The sequence below is a fragment of the Cololabis saira genome, chromosome 10 (assembly GCF_033807715.1).
Source record: "Cololabis saira isolate AMF1-May2022 chromosome 10, fColSai1.1, whole genome shotgun sequence".
Taxonomy (NCBI): Eukaryota; Metazoa; Chordata; class Actinopteri; order Beloniformes; family Belonidae; genus Cololabis; species Cololabis saira.
This window is the reverse complement of record NC_084596.1, coordinates 35,348,376-35,366,130: the sequence shown is the minus strand read 5'-3', so window position 1 is coordinate 35,366,130 and position 17,755 is coordinate 35,348,376. Positions and strand designations below refer to the sequence as shown.

At 42.9% G+C, this 17,755-nt stretch overlaps 2 protein-coding genes across 2 annotated transcripts; both read right to left on the bottom strand.

The window, feature by feature from the left end:
• Positions 1 to 6,623: 6,623 nt before the first annotated feature.
• Positions 6,624 to 14,436, bottom strand: psmb5 (proteasome 20S subunit beta 5). Its single transcript, XM_061732787.1, has 3 exons — positions 14,164 to 14,436; positions 12,349 to 12,655; positions 6,624 to 7,280 (listed from the first exon to the last, which is right to left on the bottom strand). Exons 1-3 carry the CDS (start codon positions 14,386 to 14,388, stop codon positions 6,997 to 6,999), a joined length of 816 nt encoding a protein of 271 aa, XP_061588771.1. The 5' UTR covers positions 14,389 to 14,436; the 3' UTR covers positions 6,624 to 6,996.
• A 597-nt stretch (positions 14,437 to 15,033) lies between these two features.
• On the bottom strand, positions 15,034 to 15,864 carry psmb11a (proteasome 20S subunit beta 11a). The gene is made up of 2 exons (XM_061731469.1): positions 15,466 to 15,864; positions 15,034 to 15,342 (listed from the first exon to the last, which is right to left on the bottom strand). Exons 1-2 carry the CDS (start codon positions 15,862 to 15,864, stop codon positions 15,034 to 15,036), a joined length of 708 nt encoding a protein of 235 aa, XP_061587453.1.
• Between the last annotated feature and the right edge of the window lie 1,891 nt (positions 15,865 to 17,755).

Below are 17,755 nucleotides of genomic sequence, written 5' to 3'. Positions count from 1 at the left end.
CTAATTATTTCAAGTGAAAATTTACTTGAAACAGGTGAAAATTGTCAAATAACAAGTTATTTTTCCAGTGATGAGTCTTGTTTTAAGTGTAATGAGATTTTACTGTTTATTATTATTTTCGATTTCGGTTTCGGCCACAAATTTTCATTTTGGTGCATCACTACTAAATACCACTGCATTGTTCCAAAATTATTAATTCTGTCTCAAATTATTCTAGGGGGGGACAGCTTTACTAATGGGGGGGACTTGTCCCCCCTGTCCCCCCCGGGATTTTCGCCCCTGGTCATAGGGCCCCTTTATTGGATGAAATTTCATAAGGTTAGCTGTTACGAACAACTTCATGACGATTGTATTTTACGTTTTATTACCTGGATTACTCCATCACAAGGTCCAGGCCCACGGGTGTCTTTGGACCGTGCCAAAATGTGTGATTGTTGATTGTTGTGTAGTTTTAGAAAAATCGATTCTGCAATCAAATTTCTTTTAGAAACTTTTCATATGCATCGTCAGATGAAATATCGAGAATGTGGTGAATGTGGTTCAGTTTTTATTGTGTTCTCGTCAATATAGTTTGGAAGATATACAGCAGAACTTCAAACCTCCTGCACTCGCAGGACCTAGAGACCTGCCGAGGTAATTATGGTTCTCCGAGATCTTTAAGGAGTCATAAATCTACGTCCCAGGTTGGGTCTCTCCATAAAAGCTGCTAACAGAGAGAGAGATGCTGTCGTTGGACTTTTGGCCGCAGCGATGGGCAGAGGGATGAAGAGAGATGGTGGCTCAGCAAATAAACATTTCTGTGTTTTTCTCTTCACAGAGCAGAGAAAAAAAAAACATCAGAGGCTGAACAACACACAAAGGAGGACAACTGCTGGGCACTCAGCATTTAAGCTCGGAGGGAGAACTACCACACAAAAGAGCAGTGACAAGAAAGGATTACAAGATAGTGGGGAATATTAAGTAGGAGACAGCTGGCAGAAAAAAGAAAAAAAAAGCGTTTGTTTTTACTGTTACTCCACCACACAGGAACAGTATTGATCACAGAGGATGTCTCTAACGTTAAAATGTTGTTCACAGTTGCGTTCTGATATTTAATTAAACTGCCATTTGCGCGTTTTAGTCCATTAGCCTCTCCTTCTCGTCACACTATCAATTCTGTCGTATCCATAGCTCTGACAACCTGGGCTGCTGTTTGCAATCGAGAAAGCCGAAACTGCAAGGGGTCGTTACTCATTTCTGGCATTTGTCTAAGCTCCGGAAGTGAAAAGTCATCAATTACTCCTCTCGCACCGTAATTCTGGTGCCAAAGCTGGGTGTCAATCAGCTGGAAGTCACTCCGAGGGCCCCTTCAAAGTCCTTTTCCGGCGAATCATTTATCAGCGGGCACTTGTCCCCTTGGATGGGCAGCCTCTGTTATTACCCCCACAGTCCAGGGCTGAATTTCCACCGCATTCAGCGGAGAGAGCCAGGAAGCTGAAAGAGCTGAGTCTGGGTAACGAGCTCTGGGGTGGGTAATTAATTCCTCCATTTCCCCCGACGGTTTTGGCGGAGGGAGAGAAACGCGGCGCGCAGATCAGGGCGGGACGAGGCCGGAGGGAAGCTGGCGATGGGCCGAGGGCGCTGCAGGGGGGGAATCGAGTCAAACTGTAGAGGGAAAATAAAGGGATGGATGGATGGATGGAGGGGGGAAGGAGAGGGGAATAAAAGAGATGAGCGCTTCCAACTTGGCAGAGTCGTTCCTCTTGAGATGGATCTTCCGATTGGGCGGCCTGATCTGTCAGAAAGCCCGTAGCTCTGAGTGTCACTTCAAACCAATAAAAAGACACGCTGCAGGGCTGTACTCTTCTGTCAGAATCGCAAAAAGCACAGAAATTCACACTTAACCTGAACTTGAGAATGATTTTTTTAGAAATACAGCCACTATTTTCAATCATAAATATGAAAGATATGTGTTCGTTTGTCTGGAGAACCAAGAAAGACTAGTGGAATGGAATCACAGGTTAATACAACTTTTAATGATGTCAAGCACAAGGTTTTTTCCGGCTGGAGGTACATTTGTCTCCGGCCGGAGGTACACTTCTGTCAGACCGCGTGGGTACGAGAGAAGTGCACACGGGGGTCATCGATCCAATCTTTTTTATACTGAAAAGGAGGGTGTTCTTTGCAAATGATTTTCATTGGTTGAGCCTAAGAGACGTGTCACTTCCTGGGGTGTCAAGCCTAGCTCACAGGTGAGACTCCCCACAGCTAAGCGTCTGCTTATTCCCCCATGGCATGTGTATTGCAAATTAATTTCATTAGGAGAGCCAGATCAAGGAGAAATCGCCTTAAGGTGTCACCTTTCCCCCGTCTCCTCTTCAACAATGTGTATTTGTATTTAACTTCATTAGAAGAGCCAGATCAAGGGGAAATCACCTTAAGGTGTCACCTTCCCCCCATCTCCTCTCCAACAAAAACATGTGTATTGTATTTAACTTCTAATCTAATTTTTTGTCTACCCTCGGCTCTTAATCGGAATGAGATTACTTTGAAGAGAGAGCCTAGACAGTTTTGAGCTTCAAATACAAAAAAAACAAGCTTCCAAGAGCAATGCACGGCCTAGCGTGCCGACAGCTTTAGATGGTCGGTCAATACAAAAGAAAAACCCACAGCGACCTGTAATGGCATGTCACCTAAACAAATAAGTGTTCACATTACCAGAACTGAACTGCCACTAAAACAGCAAGAAGGCAGGGGTGTGGGGGATAGGGGGGGGACGGGACAAACAAACAATGATACTGTGAAACAACATGATCCGCAATTCACTTTCCACTGCCCCGAGGGACTCCGTCTCCGCGCGCTAAAGGACAGACTGCAATAAGAAAAAGAGAGGGAGAGACAAAGCCAGGAGCCACATGGGAGAAAGTAGTGTGACCGTGGCAGCCGCCATCGCTCTTGCTGCCATGTCTTTAGCTGCTGTATCCCTGACCCCGTCCCCGCACTGCCTGGGAGGCAAGGCCTGGTGCTGTTGACGATAAAGCAAACAGACAGGCCCCATTTATACAGTCAGGTGTCATGACAAGGGATAAACAGCCCGCTGCTCCGGGCCTCCTCAAGACAGACTTCTGCAACCCGTTCTGGAGGGCTGTAATCCTCCTCATCCTCACCATCATCCTCATCATCATCATCGGCAGTAGCAGTAGCAGTAGAAGGTGTTGGCAGAAGCTCTTAAGAGCCTGCTGGGAAAACGGACAAGCTCTGACTCAGATTGGACAGAACTCAAGGGCCGCGCTGTTTACTTTGCTCGGCCACACTCGTTCATGTCGCCGAATTAATCGAGTCAAAGGAAGACAAAAATAAAAGCAATTGCCAGAGAAAACATGGCAAAGGGGAGGAGGGGGGGGAAGGAAAAAAAGAACAGCCTGGATTTGAGCGAGGTGGCTATGGCAGGCACGCGGCGGGAATGACAAGCGCGTGGCTGTCATCGCAAAGGGATGAGAAACAGCACCTCTCAAAACCGGGGACGAGGCGGCGGCTGCCTCTCACGCCGGGGAGGAAAGGGAAGCTCACAGACCACAAACACAATTATCTCCATGCCCAGCCTTGTTTGTCCGAATTGGCACTCATTGAAGGACTTTGGGGGGGGGGGGGGTACTGATTACAAGACAACCGGAGAGCCCTTGCGTTGGACACAAGACAGTCAGCCGGGAGTCATTTACCAAAGCCAGATATATCTCATTTGTCTTTCTGTTGGGATGGCGCATCGACAGGAATAAACAACAGCTGTGAGATCCTCAATCATCATTCCTGCACTCCCGCAGAGAGGGCTCTTTGTCTTTTTTCTCTCTTTTGGAGATCCAACTTAAAAAATCCCAAATCATGGCGAATACTGCTCGCGAAGGCTATCAGAGGCTGGTTACGACTGTGTTCAGATATGATCAGGTGTCCGGGAATGAAATCATCATACACGGCCGCCTGACAGATGGCATCATGTGGGCACAGGGGTGATTTTCTGAAGGTGTGAAAATCATAATCTTGGCAACTTCCAGGAACGCCAGCTGGTCTTTTTCGTGGATTTGAGTCAAATTTGAGCAAAAAAACAGAAAAAAAAAAAGTCTATTTTCTTCATATTTTTTTTTTTTTATACCCGCCTTCTCAGCTTCTCGCCATCTTTCTCCGAGCATAAAGCTTTCGGAGGTTATTCTGAAAGCTGGCGCCGATAATAGCAGCCAATTTGAAAATACCTGTTGACAACCTACAATCTGCCATCTCCTGACCCAAAACACTTACTGCTGGTTAAAAGGCAAGGTCACACACACGCTCCAACGAAAAGGTGAGGGGTGTTTCAGCGATACATGACCACACACGCCAGGAGTGCAGACAGGAACAACAACAAGTGCCGCAGGTTTATCAAACACTTTTCTAAGGGTGTTGCACTCATGTGTGAGAGTCCTTCAAGTAGTTCAGCCTTCACGGATTCACACGCAGACACACAGGTAAATGTTAACTGAGCTCATAATGTTAAGAATCACTTGCATGGATCAAAATCTGCGAGATTCCTCCTTTGAGGTGTCATGACTGAAATGTTTTCAAACAAAGCGACCACACGCAGAGCACAGCTGAAACAAGAAAAATCAATAAGTGGACATGTTTATGAGACTGCCGGTGTTCTGAGATTTCTTCCTACCCATACATTTTTCCTACTCGTGTTGACTGCGCATGCGTATAGCAGCAACTTCAGACTTCAGAAGGCCATAATATCCTGCTACCTGATCGCCGCGGAAGAGAAAAGGTTAATTTCTTGTATTTTAATACTTTGTATGGACAGTATTTAATGCATATACGTTTGAGGGACAAATCAAATGCATGTCTTTATGCCTGTGCGTGAGTGAATGTGCTTTTCCAGCTGTATTAAACAGCTGGAAAAGTTATTCAGTTTTGTGCCAAAAGCAGTGATGGAAATCAACAGGTAGAGCAGGAAATGGACAGTTAACTGCAGCATCCAGCAAGAAGGTTTGATTGATTTTATTTATTATAATTTTTCGCTACGGTAGGAAAAAATTTTAGCTAGGAAGAAATCTCAGAACACCGGCTTCTGAAAAGCGACCCGACCCGTTCAAAGGTCTGACGAGACGAGGGTTTAACTCTGCATTTCTTTCTAAAAGGTGTGTTTGAGCAAAGCCGACAGAGAATCGCCATAACGACGGTGAAGCACGGTGGGGGTAGCATCATGCTTTGGGGATGTTCCTATTCAGCTGGACAGGAAAAGCTGCTCCAACTATATAGTAGGAGTATTCAAATTGATATTCCACATCCGTGTGCACACCTTTTTCTTATTTAACACTCATCAGCCTCTTTTTTCAGGTCCACCTGAAAGTGGCGAGGGTATCCCAGGTGAGCCCATTAAAGTGGCCCGTGAGTGTCGGTTCAGTATAAAAACATAATCAAGTCTAGCTGCAGAACTGAGGAGTCGTGATGCCCAGAGAAAAGGCTTAAATACACACACATTCCCCTTACAGCACCTTTTTTCAGTCGATTGAGCAGCTTACTTTAGCTTTTTCAGAGCAATATGCCGGCTGCTTGTCTAATATGTAGTACAACTGCTGCATTATTTTCCGTCTTAAATCTCCATGTTCCACTGCGCTTTTGCCTGAATGGTCTGTAACGAAGTAATTATGGACGAAAATTGCTCTCGCTAAAAGCCGACTATTGTTTATTAATACAAGAAAAGCCTTCCCACACTATATTTAAACAGCAGTGTTGTATATTATTATTTCCAGCCATAAGCATGTGACAAAAGGATCTTCAATCCATGTCTTACCTCCCTAGACCAGCTATGAACTCAAGTTTCTCACGAAAGCTTTGATGGTTTCATATACATATGTAACTGTTCAGCATCTCTCCCTGGGATCAGTCTCTCCCTCAGCTTCTATCGATGTTGCATTTCCCATCACTTCATTTACCCAAAGCAGCATCCCAGACCGCTCATTTCCATTTATCGAAATCCCATTTCTATTCCATCTGCCAACTAGTCACCTGTGAAACTAGTTTTTAACCACGCCGTGAAAATGCAGTGGCTTTAGCCATCTCCCGCCCCCCCATCTCCTTTATTAGTGTTTATTCCAACCCATAAAACCCAGTGGAGGGGCGCACACTGCCAGCGCAGGTCGTTACCTTGTAAAACACCCCGGTGTGGTGGCACAAAGCATCGCGCTCAGAGAAGCTAAGTGTGTCAGGGAGGAATTAAAGAATACATTTTTTTCCCCTTCCAATTAAAAGATGCATTTGTGCAACGTGAGCAGAGGAAGGAAGCATCATCAATGAGGGGGACGAAAACACGCAGTTACAACTCAGGAGGCACAATTAGAGGCTGCTGCAATGCAATTAAACACCGCCATTTAGTCGGAGCGTCTTGCTATTACGTACAGAACATATAGACGAAACAAAACGGGCTTTAGACGCATCTCTGCATCCTAACAGCTGGAAGAACAGATGACAGAGAAACAAATGATGTTAAACTGACTTCATTAAAAGAAAACATGCTTATAGTAAAGTGTCAAATGCGAGCTGATTTTCTGGCATCTGTGGACTCAAAGTTGAAAGAATTGCAATTGGAAAAAAATAAAAACACTTACACGGAAAAAAAAGATCAAAAGGTTTTATTGAGGGATTGGTTGTAGTTTCCAGGGGTATGATCTGAATGAAATGTATGTAGGGCAAGCACCACCACATCTCCCACACAGTATTAAAGCACGTTCGAGTCATCGCCCCCCTCTTCTCTCGCCCCTCAAACCATACTCTGTGCAAGGTGAGTGGAGCTTGCTGCTATTGTTCAAAATCTACAATATAAAGCTTCAAGCTAGTAACAAGTAACAGAAGTGATGCAACTGGCAGTCAATATGCAGGCGAGTCCTTTTTATTTTGTGTCAACCGTAATGACGTTTCAGAACATCATACTGGATATTAAGAAAAAAAACTAACAAAAAAACAACCCTGCTCCTTCGTTCCCACTCGAGACTATTCCTGCTCTCGGTACTGCTGGTGCAGCATGAGCACGTCTTCCTGGGAGACCCTGGTCCAGCCCTCGCCGTGCACGTGGTACAGGTTGACCTGCCCTCCGCTGTACGCGTCGCGGTACGTGGCCTGGTAGATGGCGCGGCGGCCCAGCTCGCAGGCCTCCTCCACGGTCAGGTCGTGCTGCAGCCCGCTGTCCATCACGCCGTAGGCGTACATGGAGCCGGAGCCCACGGCGAACAGGTCGCCGCACACACGGTTCCCCTCCGAGTCGACGTAGTACAACCCTGGAGAGAGAGAGAGGACAAAAGGGTAGGTCAAGAGAACGGCAAGGGAGCAGAACAAACAGCACGGAGGAGGGGGCTTATTTTTCTCTCGATTCAGGTGTTGGGCTTTGACGGGAAAACTGAGGCGACGCGCCACTTTCCCCACAAATAAAAATCACGCACGCAATCTAGGAGACGCGCACACATGGCGTGTCCTCCGGAGAGAGAAGAAGAACAGCTGCAACCTCTCTAAATGAAGTAAGGCTGGCAGATATAAACAGCTGCATCCTCTCCGAGTAAAACCAAGCCAGCCGCAGAACCTGCTGACGACGCGCGGCCCGCTACGCCCGTCAGAGCCCTCCTCTGGATCTTATTGATTCCTGTAAACAAGCCAAAAAATTAACTATCGACCCACAACCTGAGCTGCGCAGGTAGCCGCATTTGGCACCTTTCAAGTAAAGAAAAGATAACATGCTCACATCCAAGAACACGTTTAAAGCTTTCCACACATTGTCAAGCGCTCCTATGTATTTTCACACTTATCAAAGCGTCACGTGTGTCAAAGCATCCCTTGAGCTCCGTAATCCCATGAGCCACGCAGACTAACGGAGCTCTCTTGGACATGTGGGTGACAGTTTGGTCCGCGCCACACACTGCGGACACATGCGTGACATTTTGTCCTGCACTGTGACAGACTAACTCGGCCCGACTCCAGAGTGATGGAGATGGGATGAGTAGCACCAGCCTGCGAGCTCGCCCACAGCCAGCCTGCAGACGCTAGAAAGACAGCCTGTGAAAGACGTGTTTTTCATAACGCTTTCACCAAACTAAATTTGTGAAAATGGCACTCGTGCAAGAGGAAGGCAGGAGGCAAACCAAAAAACAAAAGTCTACCGCTTATTCCCCCACATTAAAAAAACACTTCAAATGCCCCCAGATTGCATATCCTCACTTGCACATTATCATTTTAAATAGAAATAGTTTATTAGGCACAGAAAAAACCACTTGCTTTTCTGGGGGAGAATTTAAAAAAAAGCACTTACCACTGGTTTCAGCTGGCAAATTGCAGCTTCCTGGGCCTGCCGATTGCTTGCCATGATAATCATCCAGTGCTTGCCTATGCACGGGGGTAATTTGCCATTCCAAGACCTGCCTGTTCCTCTTAAAAACTGTGAGGGACTCATTAAAAACATAACAGGCATGGAGGGAGAGCTGTAAAAGCAGCCTCTTGTGCCAAGTAGCTCAGTTGACAGAGCTTGCTGAGGACTCTTCAAGAGGTCCAAGTATAGAAGCGCAGCAGCAAACCGAGCAAAAGCTCCTCACATCCACCTCTTTCCAAACACACCTGGGGCTTTTGTGGAGCCCAATGTGACATGACTCAATGGTCTTGGCTCATCAAAAGCATGCACAGCGGTGATGTGTGCTCAGTAAACAAAACGGTGAAACTCATAAGGAGCAGGGGCATGCAGCCCAGATGGTGAAGCATTTCATGGGTGCAGACTAGAAGAGGCTTCTTCCACTTCATCGATCAACTGACAGGTGCTGAAGAAGCTTTTTTTTTCCCCCTCTTTAAAAACAACAGCCTGTGCAGATGACTGGAAAAACACTGTTTAGATATAGGTGATAAGCACAGTGCAACGCATGAGTGGCTGGGTCAGTCCACCTCACTACAATTCACAACAGACTTAAAACAAAGCCGTAGTTACACGGGGTGGGGGGGGGCAACTGCATTACTCTCTCAGGAGTGGCTATCAAAGCACCATTCACATGGATGTTCTGAAAAGACTCCAAAAATGCAAGCTGCCATCAAGCATTAACAGTGAACCGATTATCAGCATCACGAAACATACCGCTCTGACATGAAGACACATTTCCTGAGCTCTTCAGTTACATTTATTCCAAATTATTTTACATTAAGTTCAAGACACTTCATCTGGGGGATAAGTGCTCCTGATGGGATTGTTGCTGGCTAATGAGCTTTCTACCTAAGCCAGATAGATTTTATTTACATGGCATTTACCTCTCCATTCAATCACTGCCAGGGTGAGCGCTGTGGAAAAGCTCACACACTCCGAACCTAAACAGAGATAATTATTTCCCAATTGATTGGCTGAGATTTAACATGTGTCATGTGAGTTTTTTTTGGCCCACCGCTATGCCATCACTATTCACACAGACCTGTCTGCTTTTCAGACAAAGCTTGCATCGATCTCAGATTGTGTACGGGCATTATACATGCGACCCGATTGTACAGGGCTGAGACCCAACGTCCATCATTCAGCCACGCTTTCACTGGCCCACAGATCCAGCCTCATCGATTTCCCATTACTGCGTCACTGTGGTAGCCTCTTTAAGCACACCTTTCATGATGTATGGCCTCGCGGTGTCTGTGATCTAACAGCTACACTTCAAAGTGAACGCACGGGGGGAAAGAGACGCAACAGCACCACCTGGTGGTCGACTAGATGAATTACATGGTGTTTTTTCCCCTGGCAACTCCACTTCAAAAAAAGTTGAGATGGTGGGTGTAAAATGTTATTGTTAATAATGAACAATAATAATAATATTCAAATGTCATGAACCCACAGAAAGCATATTGGGTACTTAGAGACATGGTACCATTTGTTGAAGAATGTAAGATGATTTTGACCTTGACATCAAAAACATCATCTCTAACAAGTTGAAACAAGGTTTAGAAAAAAAAAAGTTGCAAAAGTTGATATTAAAATGAAACACCTGGTGTTTTTTTTTTTACCAATTAGGGAAATGGCAATTATCAGTGACCAGACTGGGTCTAAAACGAGCATCTTGCAGAGGCAGTCTCTGCAAGATGCTCTAAAGATCAGCAAATGTCCACCAATCTGTGGTTGAAATAAAAACTCAATTTATAAATAATAAAACAACTTCAGAATAATGTTCCTCTGCGTGAAACTGCAAAGACTTTGAATATCCCATAATCTAGAAAAATGCAAAATGATCAAAAGATCCCAAGAATTTGGAGAAATCCCTCTGAGACCGAGACAAAGACTCTAGTGGACGCTTGTTATCTACAGACCCTCAACGGGTACGGCATCAAAGCCAGCGGGATTGTGCGATGGAAATCACTCAATAGGATGAGGAGCACTCTAACACACTCGGGAATTAATATCTACTTAGATAAATTCAGATAAATTTGCTGTATTTTACACAGATCATGTTGACTAAAGGCAACAACCGAGTTTCCACTTCAACTTTAGCTTAGATCAATACCTTCGTTCCTAAACATTTTCTCCCTTTCTGTACCATCTGACAACAGCAACATATATTACACAATCACTGAAAGTTGCAAATTGTAATAATTCACTGCCAAGTCAGGAATGCACATTTATGAACCATACTGAATTGAATTACGAGAAATAAGGAGTTTGTTACCATCTTGTTTTAACTGCATGCTGCACATGACAAGCCATCAAACTGTTTGTCAAGTGAAATGAAACAACAGATGCACATCATTATGCTCACAATGCGTTTGGCAATAATATTGTGCAAATGAAAGAAACATGCAAATTGAAAGACAAACAGCCATCAAGTTCTGTTTGAGATTCCTTAAAATAAAATGATAAAAATTAGGTTCTTTGGAATCTTTGCCAGGTAGAGTTAATGCAAATTACAGCAAAATAAACAAATGTGAACAACTTAGGTGCCGTTATTGTCTATATGTGCACATTTCTGTTTGCAATGACGATTTTGCTTGAAATTATCACATCTATAACCAGGGTTAAAGACATTGGTTCAAAATGTCATTACTTCCTTTTTCTTTTCTTTTTTTTCGTAATATACCACTGAAATTTTGAGTTATTTCCGAGAATATGGAATCAATGAACATTTATATTTATCACCTATTTGAAAAAAAAGAAACAAAAAAACATAAGAATTCGGAACCGTTATACGTTTATAAGACACAATAAAAACTAACTGAGGAAATAATGATCTTGTAAGTGTCACTTTAAATAAAGGTAAAAGCCAAGCACTGCTGAATCCCTGTCTGGCTTGGATGACCTGTAATTTTTTATTACTGAACTCAGACAAGACTGAAATCATTGTGGTTCGCCCAGAACACCGTAAAAAGGCATTTTTGGGTGATACACTTACTCTGGACGGCTTTACTCTGGCCTCTAGCACCACTGTAAAGAATCTGGGGGTCATATTGCATCAGGATATGTCCTTTAAATCCCACATCAAGCACATTTCAAGAACTGCCTATTTTCATTTACGTAATATTGCCAAAATCAGACACATCCTGTCAAAGAAAGATGCTGAAAAAAAATAGTACATGCATTTGTCACCTCAAGGTTGGATTACTGTAACTCCTTGTTATCAGGCTGAACCAGCAAGACACTAAAGTCTCTCCAGCTGGTTCAGAATGCCGCCGCTCGTGTGCTAACAAGAATTGGGAAAATAGACCATTTCACCCCAATATTGGCCTCATTACACTGGCTCCCTGTAAAAGCCAGAATACAGTTTAAAGTCCTCCTCCTCATCTATAAAGTCCTGAATGGTCAGGCTCCATCCTACCTTAAAGAACTCATAGTTCCCTACTATCCTGCTGGATCACTGCGTTCACAGAATGCAAGATTACTTGTGATTCTTACACAGTCTCCAAAAGCAGAATGGGAGGCAGAGCCTTCAAATTTCAGGCTCCTAAACTCTCTAATAATCTTCCTGTCTTGGTCCGAGAGGCGGACACACTCTCTGGCTTTAAGAGTTGGCTAAAAACCTTCCTCTATGAAAAACCTCTGCTTAGAGTCAACTAGCCTGATGTTGCTGTGTTTTTTGGATATTTTGCTGTTCTTCTGTTTCTCCGATGCTGATGTTTTCTGATGCTTGGGTTTTATTTTACGATGTGTGATATCTGATCACTTTTATCACTGATGCTGATCTTTTTCTGATGCTTATGTTTTCATACATTACTTTATGATGTGTTATATCTGATCACTTTTATCTCTGTTTTTTGTGTTGTGACGCGTCATGAGATGGCCTTTTGTCATGATTTGACGCTATACAAATAAATTGGCTTGGTGTACATGCAAAACCCAGTTGTTGCATTTACCTGGACCTCTCTTGTCCCAGCCGCACACCATGGTTCCCATGCTGAGTCCCATGCCCTTGTACTGGTACACCATGTTGGCGAGCAGCTTGGAGGCTGCGGCCACCGAGATGCGCTCCTTGTTGCGGAGCTCATAGATGCGGCACTGGCGGGCAAGGAGACGTTCCCAGAAGCTGCAGTCGGCGGCTCCTCCGGCCATGGTGCCCAGCAGGTACGGGTTGATCTCGATCACCTTCTTCACCGTCTGCGAGGCGATGTAGGCGCCCGCCGTGGCTCGAGAGTCCACCGCAACAATAACTCCATGCTGGAACTGGGGCAATGGTGGAGAAGAAAAACATTAGTGAAGTCAGTCAGGAGAGGACGAAAACTAACAGAGTGGTGAGTGGGTGGTCTCCAATAAGGGGTTTTCCATAAACGTATTGAATATATTAGTAAACTATGTGAAGAATATGATAAACAGTGTAACTAAGAGGATGCAGCTTTGGTAAACTTTCACTTCACAGATCACTACGCCAAATCATAATACTCAACGAAAGCAACTAGACGTGTCTGATTTAAAGTTCATAAGCTTCCACAACACAGGATCTTTAGTTTGTTTCATCCATTTATTTACCATTTACACAGTAGATTTACAATATATTCAAAGTCTACACTTGTAAGATCCATCAGTCATCCTTTACAGCAGTTTCTAACTGCTGATTGTATGGATCACAATCAGACCAAGCACACAAAAACACAAAGCTTGAGTAATGCTGCTTCAGTTGTAAGCAGGTTTGTAGGAGACACCTATCATCCATTATTGTAAGAGTACACTTACATACAAACAATATGTTTGGGGGGGCACTCTACAGCTGTTCTACTGCCACTATAGCGCTCATATTGTTGCTGTGATGAAGAGGCCATTTATCTTCTTGCTTCTCAGGTGTGGAATACAATGACATTACAGACGGATCAATACCAAAATTGCAGTATAAATGAAACACCCTGCACGTCCACCATTTCCCATTTGGTGTACACACAGGGGCAGGAAGGCCAGGTAATGCCCTTCAAGCTCTTTTCTGACAAATGACAGCTGGTTTTAGGTTTGACTTTTGCTCCTCCATTGAAAATGCTCCACCAGAGGCTCAAAACAGTGTTGTAAAACAATAATAATGGCACAAGCGGCTCGATGGTGAACTTTTCATTGATGAACTTGGGAATAATCCCCAAACCATATAATAAAATAATAATAATAAATACATTTCCAAAGAAAACGAAAACGCACACACACAAATAAACACTAAGGATATGATTAATTCCAGTTTAATGTCGATTAAAGACTGGAAGCTATATTAAAAAAAAATAATAATTTATATATATATATATATATATACACACATACATACATACATACATACATAAATACACACACACACACACACACACATAACCATTTATATAGTTTTTTGTTTTTTTCTTACTACAGTAGACATCAAGTAGGTGCTCATGTAACTTCACTTACTTTTCATTCATACTCTTTGCATATACCGATTAAAACCAAGTGACTGAAAAAAATACTAGAATTATTAATAAATTAGTTCAAGTCACCAGTTTGTGTTGTGATTTATAAGAGTTAAATGTTCACAAATGTGTGAATCTCTGCGATGAGCAGGCAGTTTGTAGCCGCGCTAGCATGCTATCCTGGAGAGATTGTGTTGTGTAAACATCCCAACATAATCTACATGGAATAAAAGCTTCAAAACGGGTGTTATTTAACAGTCCCGCGCTTGTGTGGGTGTTATGCCCCCAGTGAGCCCCGGGGAGAGACAGAATACTCACTTTGAAGGCTAGCGTGGTCGTCCCGTGCAGGAACTCTATCTTCCTCTCAACGCCGTCCTCGTCTGGTCCGAGCTCGGGGTTTCTGACCGAAAAACTGAGGCTGTCTCCCGGGGAGGCTTCATATTCAACACCGCCTTGTTCGCTTCCACAACTGAGAGCGAAAGGCTGGCGATAATCGTGAGAAAAATCCGCACAATCACTTCTTAACACACTAGCGAGAGCCATGTTTGGAGCAGTCGGATCGGCCGGCAGCTTCCTCTGTGTAGAGACGGAGCGCTCGGGGAGGAGGACTGGAGACACACAGCGCCCCCTGCGGCCGCGGAGGACTAGTGGAATATTAAATACACGCTAATGCACAACACCGGCTTCTACTGAAGAATATCAGGGCCAGGCTGGAGAAAAAATAGAAATAATATTTTAGAGGAGAAAGATTTTTTTTTCATTATGCACTTCGAGAAAAAAGTCGAAATGTCGAAAAAAAAAAGTCGAAATGTCGAGAAAAAAGTTGAAATGTCGAGATTAATGTTGAAGTACAATTTCGAGAAAAAAGTCGAAAAGTTGAGAAAAAGTCAAAATTTCGTGAATAAAGTTGAAATGTTGAGAAAAAAAGTCGAAATTTCGACTATATTCTTGAAATTGTATTTCAACATTAATCTCGACATTGCGACTTTTTTCTCAAAGTGCACAATAAAAAAAAAATCTTCCCCTCTCAAATATTTTTTCTCCTGCATGGCCCTAATACTCTTCCGTAGGCTTCCTTCCATTGTGGTGCAGCTTAATTATTGAGAAACTGTAAAAAAAAGAAAAAAAAAGAAAAAAATTTAAAAAAATCTAATAAAGAACAATAACATGTGAAAACACAGACATGCTTTATTTAAAAATTCTGCCTTTGCTTTCCATGTCTCTATAATATTCCTCCCTGAGGTTCTCCCTTGGTCTTTGGGTCCATCCCTGAGCTGTGATGTGGAAAAGATCCACGTTGTTCCCCGAGTAGGCATCTCTGTGAGTTGCTCTGAACACTGCTTCTCTTGCCAAGGCAATGGCTTCTGCTTTACTCAAGCTCTTCTGCAGACCCACATCCAGGACCCCATACGCATAAGGAGAACCTGAGCCCACAGACATCACATCTCCTTGAAGACGGGCTCCGTCACTGCATACATAAATAATCTTTGGGCCATTGTTAGGAGATGATGTATTTGCAGCTGAAGTGCTATCTGGGTTAGTAATAACTCCCAAAGTGACGTCGTCAGTCATACAAGAAGTGTCCTCCAATTTTTTTGCACAGTCATCGGGACCCTCTTCCTTGTCCCAGCCACACAGAGTGAGTGCCACACACACTTCAGTGCCTTTAAAGGGATGCAGCATAAATGAGAGAAGCTTAGCAGTGGCCCGTATTGAGAGGCGACGCCCGTGCCGCAGTTGGTAAAGTCTGATCTCCCTGATGAGGATACGCTCCCACAGCATGCAGTCTGCACCACTACCCGAGGAGGTGACCACTAAATGGGAGTGAATGGGAGTGATCTTATGAACGGCTGGACAGGCCACGAGCCCCCCAGCACTGGCTCGGGTGTCCGCTGCTGCAATGACTCCACCTTGGTAGATGAACCCAAGGGTGGTTGTACCATGAGTCAGTGGGAAAGGTCTGCGTACTGACACTGATGTGGGTCTGTTTAGAGGGGCTGCTTGAGGCAAATGTGGCATCAAAAAGTGCAATGGTGAGCTTTTTTCAGGTGTGTCCCATCTTCTCCGTTTGAGGCTGTTAGAGTCAGTTAAGTAGATAGATGTGGATGTTTCCTCCAAAGCTGAAAAAAGAAAGCCCTGCTGAGGCTTGTCTTTGAACCTACAAATATCTTCCAGAGCCATAATAGAGTAGATTCAGACAGACAGAATCCTTGGTCACAATGTCATCACATCTCCTCTCTGAAAAGTCAAGTAGAAAAGTAATCAAGCACAAAATAAAATAAACAAAGCCCATCAATTTCAAAATATAATCCAACAAAGCTGCAGCATTAATAACCAGAGGCTGTTAGTAACGTGTCTGCGCTGCACTCTGAGCTTTTACCCCTTTTATAGCTCCTGTAGATATGACACCTTGCAGAAATATGAACATGCACAAGCATTTCCAAGCTTATTTAGGTCCAAGAAAGTGATAGTGGAATCTGCACGCTTTGAATCTGATATGCAGAGAAGCCACTTTCTGCAAACGCTATATTCTTTGCTGAGTGAGAGTAAGCTACACCTTTTGACAAAATTTCCACTTCCCCCATTTTATGGCATAAAAATGTATTTAACTTGCTGAATTTTTTACAAAGAAAAACTGACATGATAAAAAAAAAAAACACCAAATGGGATATTTGGTAACTACTCATACTGACAAAATATACAATTGATGTCCTGAAATCCTTTTAGATTTTCCTACATGCTTATGGTTCAGTCATGGATCACATGGACAGGCCTTTGTGCTTACAAAGATGTAAAGCCCCCGATATCAGTAGCAAAATGCTTAACAGAGGAATTAAAACAGGGATTCAAAATATGAACCAAAAAAAAAGGTTTTCTGTTTCTCAAGGCATGTAACATCTGAACACAGTTTAGAAAACTGAAGACAGTTACATTTCCCATGTCCCATTCAATGACAGAGTTGGAAAACCTAAAATATTTACATTGATAAAGTAAAAGAATTAATGTTTAAAAGTGAAAAATGTGAATAAACTTTAAATGACATATAAATAAAAGTATTACAGTCAAATAAAATATAATAATAAATTAATAAAAATAAATCATCAAAATCAAGTAAATAAATGAATATCAGTATGGTATAATTTAAATATATATTAGATAATTTAATAAATCAGCAAAATATTAGTAAAATAAAATAAAATACAATTTGTAGTGGTGCACATTCAAAGAATCTGTAACTCAGGTTCAGATGGGAAAAATTCAATTTAAATTTAAATAAATACTGGTGTTTTCATCCCGATATGAGCAATTCAAAAGACTGCTGGGAGTTTGATTTATCAGATTTGATGAGATTTAAGTGGGTTGAACAAGCAAAAGCCCAAATTACTGGACTAAATCATTTACAATATGGTCCCACAGTCCCACTATATTCAATTCCTCCCTGGCTTCTCCCAGTTCTTCAAGACAAGTCAGAGCTTAGTGAACCACTTAGTACAAAGACATTCACGCATCAGACAGTTCTTAAAGCATTTCCATATTTAAATTCAGGTCAATCATCAAACATTGATGGCTCATTATTAAAGTAATTTAATATTTATTTACTTCCTCCGGTCGCCTTTCACATCATATAGAAGGAATTGAGCCGGTAGACAATGTGATCCAACAAACAACCCCAAAATAAACCTGAATCAGAATCAGAATCATGTTTATTTGGCCAAGTCAGGTTAAACAAGACAGGGAATTTGACTCGGTTATTTTCGCTGCCTGTACAGTAAATAGACAAATGACAGCTCTTATTAACGTATACAATTTTTAAAAAGGCAAGGCAAGTTTATTTGTTTTGTATGTACAATTCAACACAAGGTCATTCAAAGGGCTTTACATCAACATTAAAAGCGGCAACACACAATTA

What these genes read in the sequence shown, in the direction of transcription:
- psmb11a (XM_061731469.1), bottom strand. Translation starts at nt 15,864, where the DNA reads ATGCCACATTTGCCTCAAGCAGCCCCTCTAAACAGACCCACATCAGTG. An exon ending in CTCTGTGTGGCTGGGACAAG is followed by an intron (nt 15,343 to 15,465) that starts GAAGAGGGTCCC and finishes TCATCTCCTAAC; the next exon opens with AATGGCCCAAAGATTATTTA.
- psmb5 (XM_061732787.1), bottom strand. Translation starts at nt 14,388, where the DNA reads ATGGCTCTCGCTAGTGTGTTAAGAAGTGATTGTGCGGATTTTTCTCAC. An exon ending in CGACCACGCTAGCCTTCAAA is followed by an intron (nt 12,656 to 14,163) that starts GTGAGTATTCTG and finishes CCATTGCCCCAG; the next exon opens with TTCCAGCATGGAGTTATTGT. An exon ending in CTGGGACAAGAGAGGTCCAG is followed by an intron (nt 7,281 to 12,348) that starts GTAAATGCAACA and finishes CTCTCTCTCCAG; the next exon opens with GGTTGTACTACGTCGACTCG.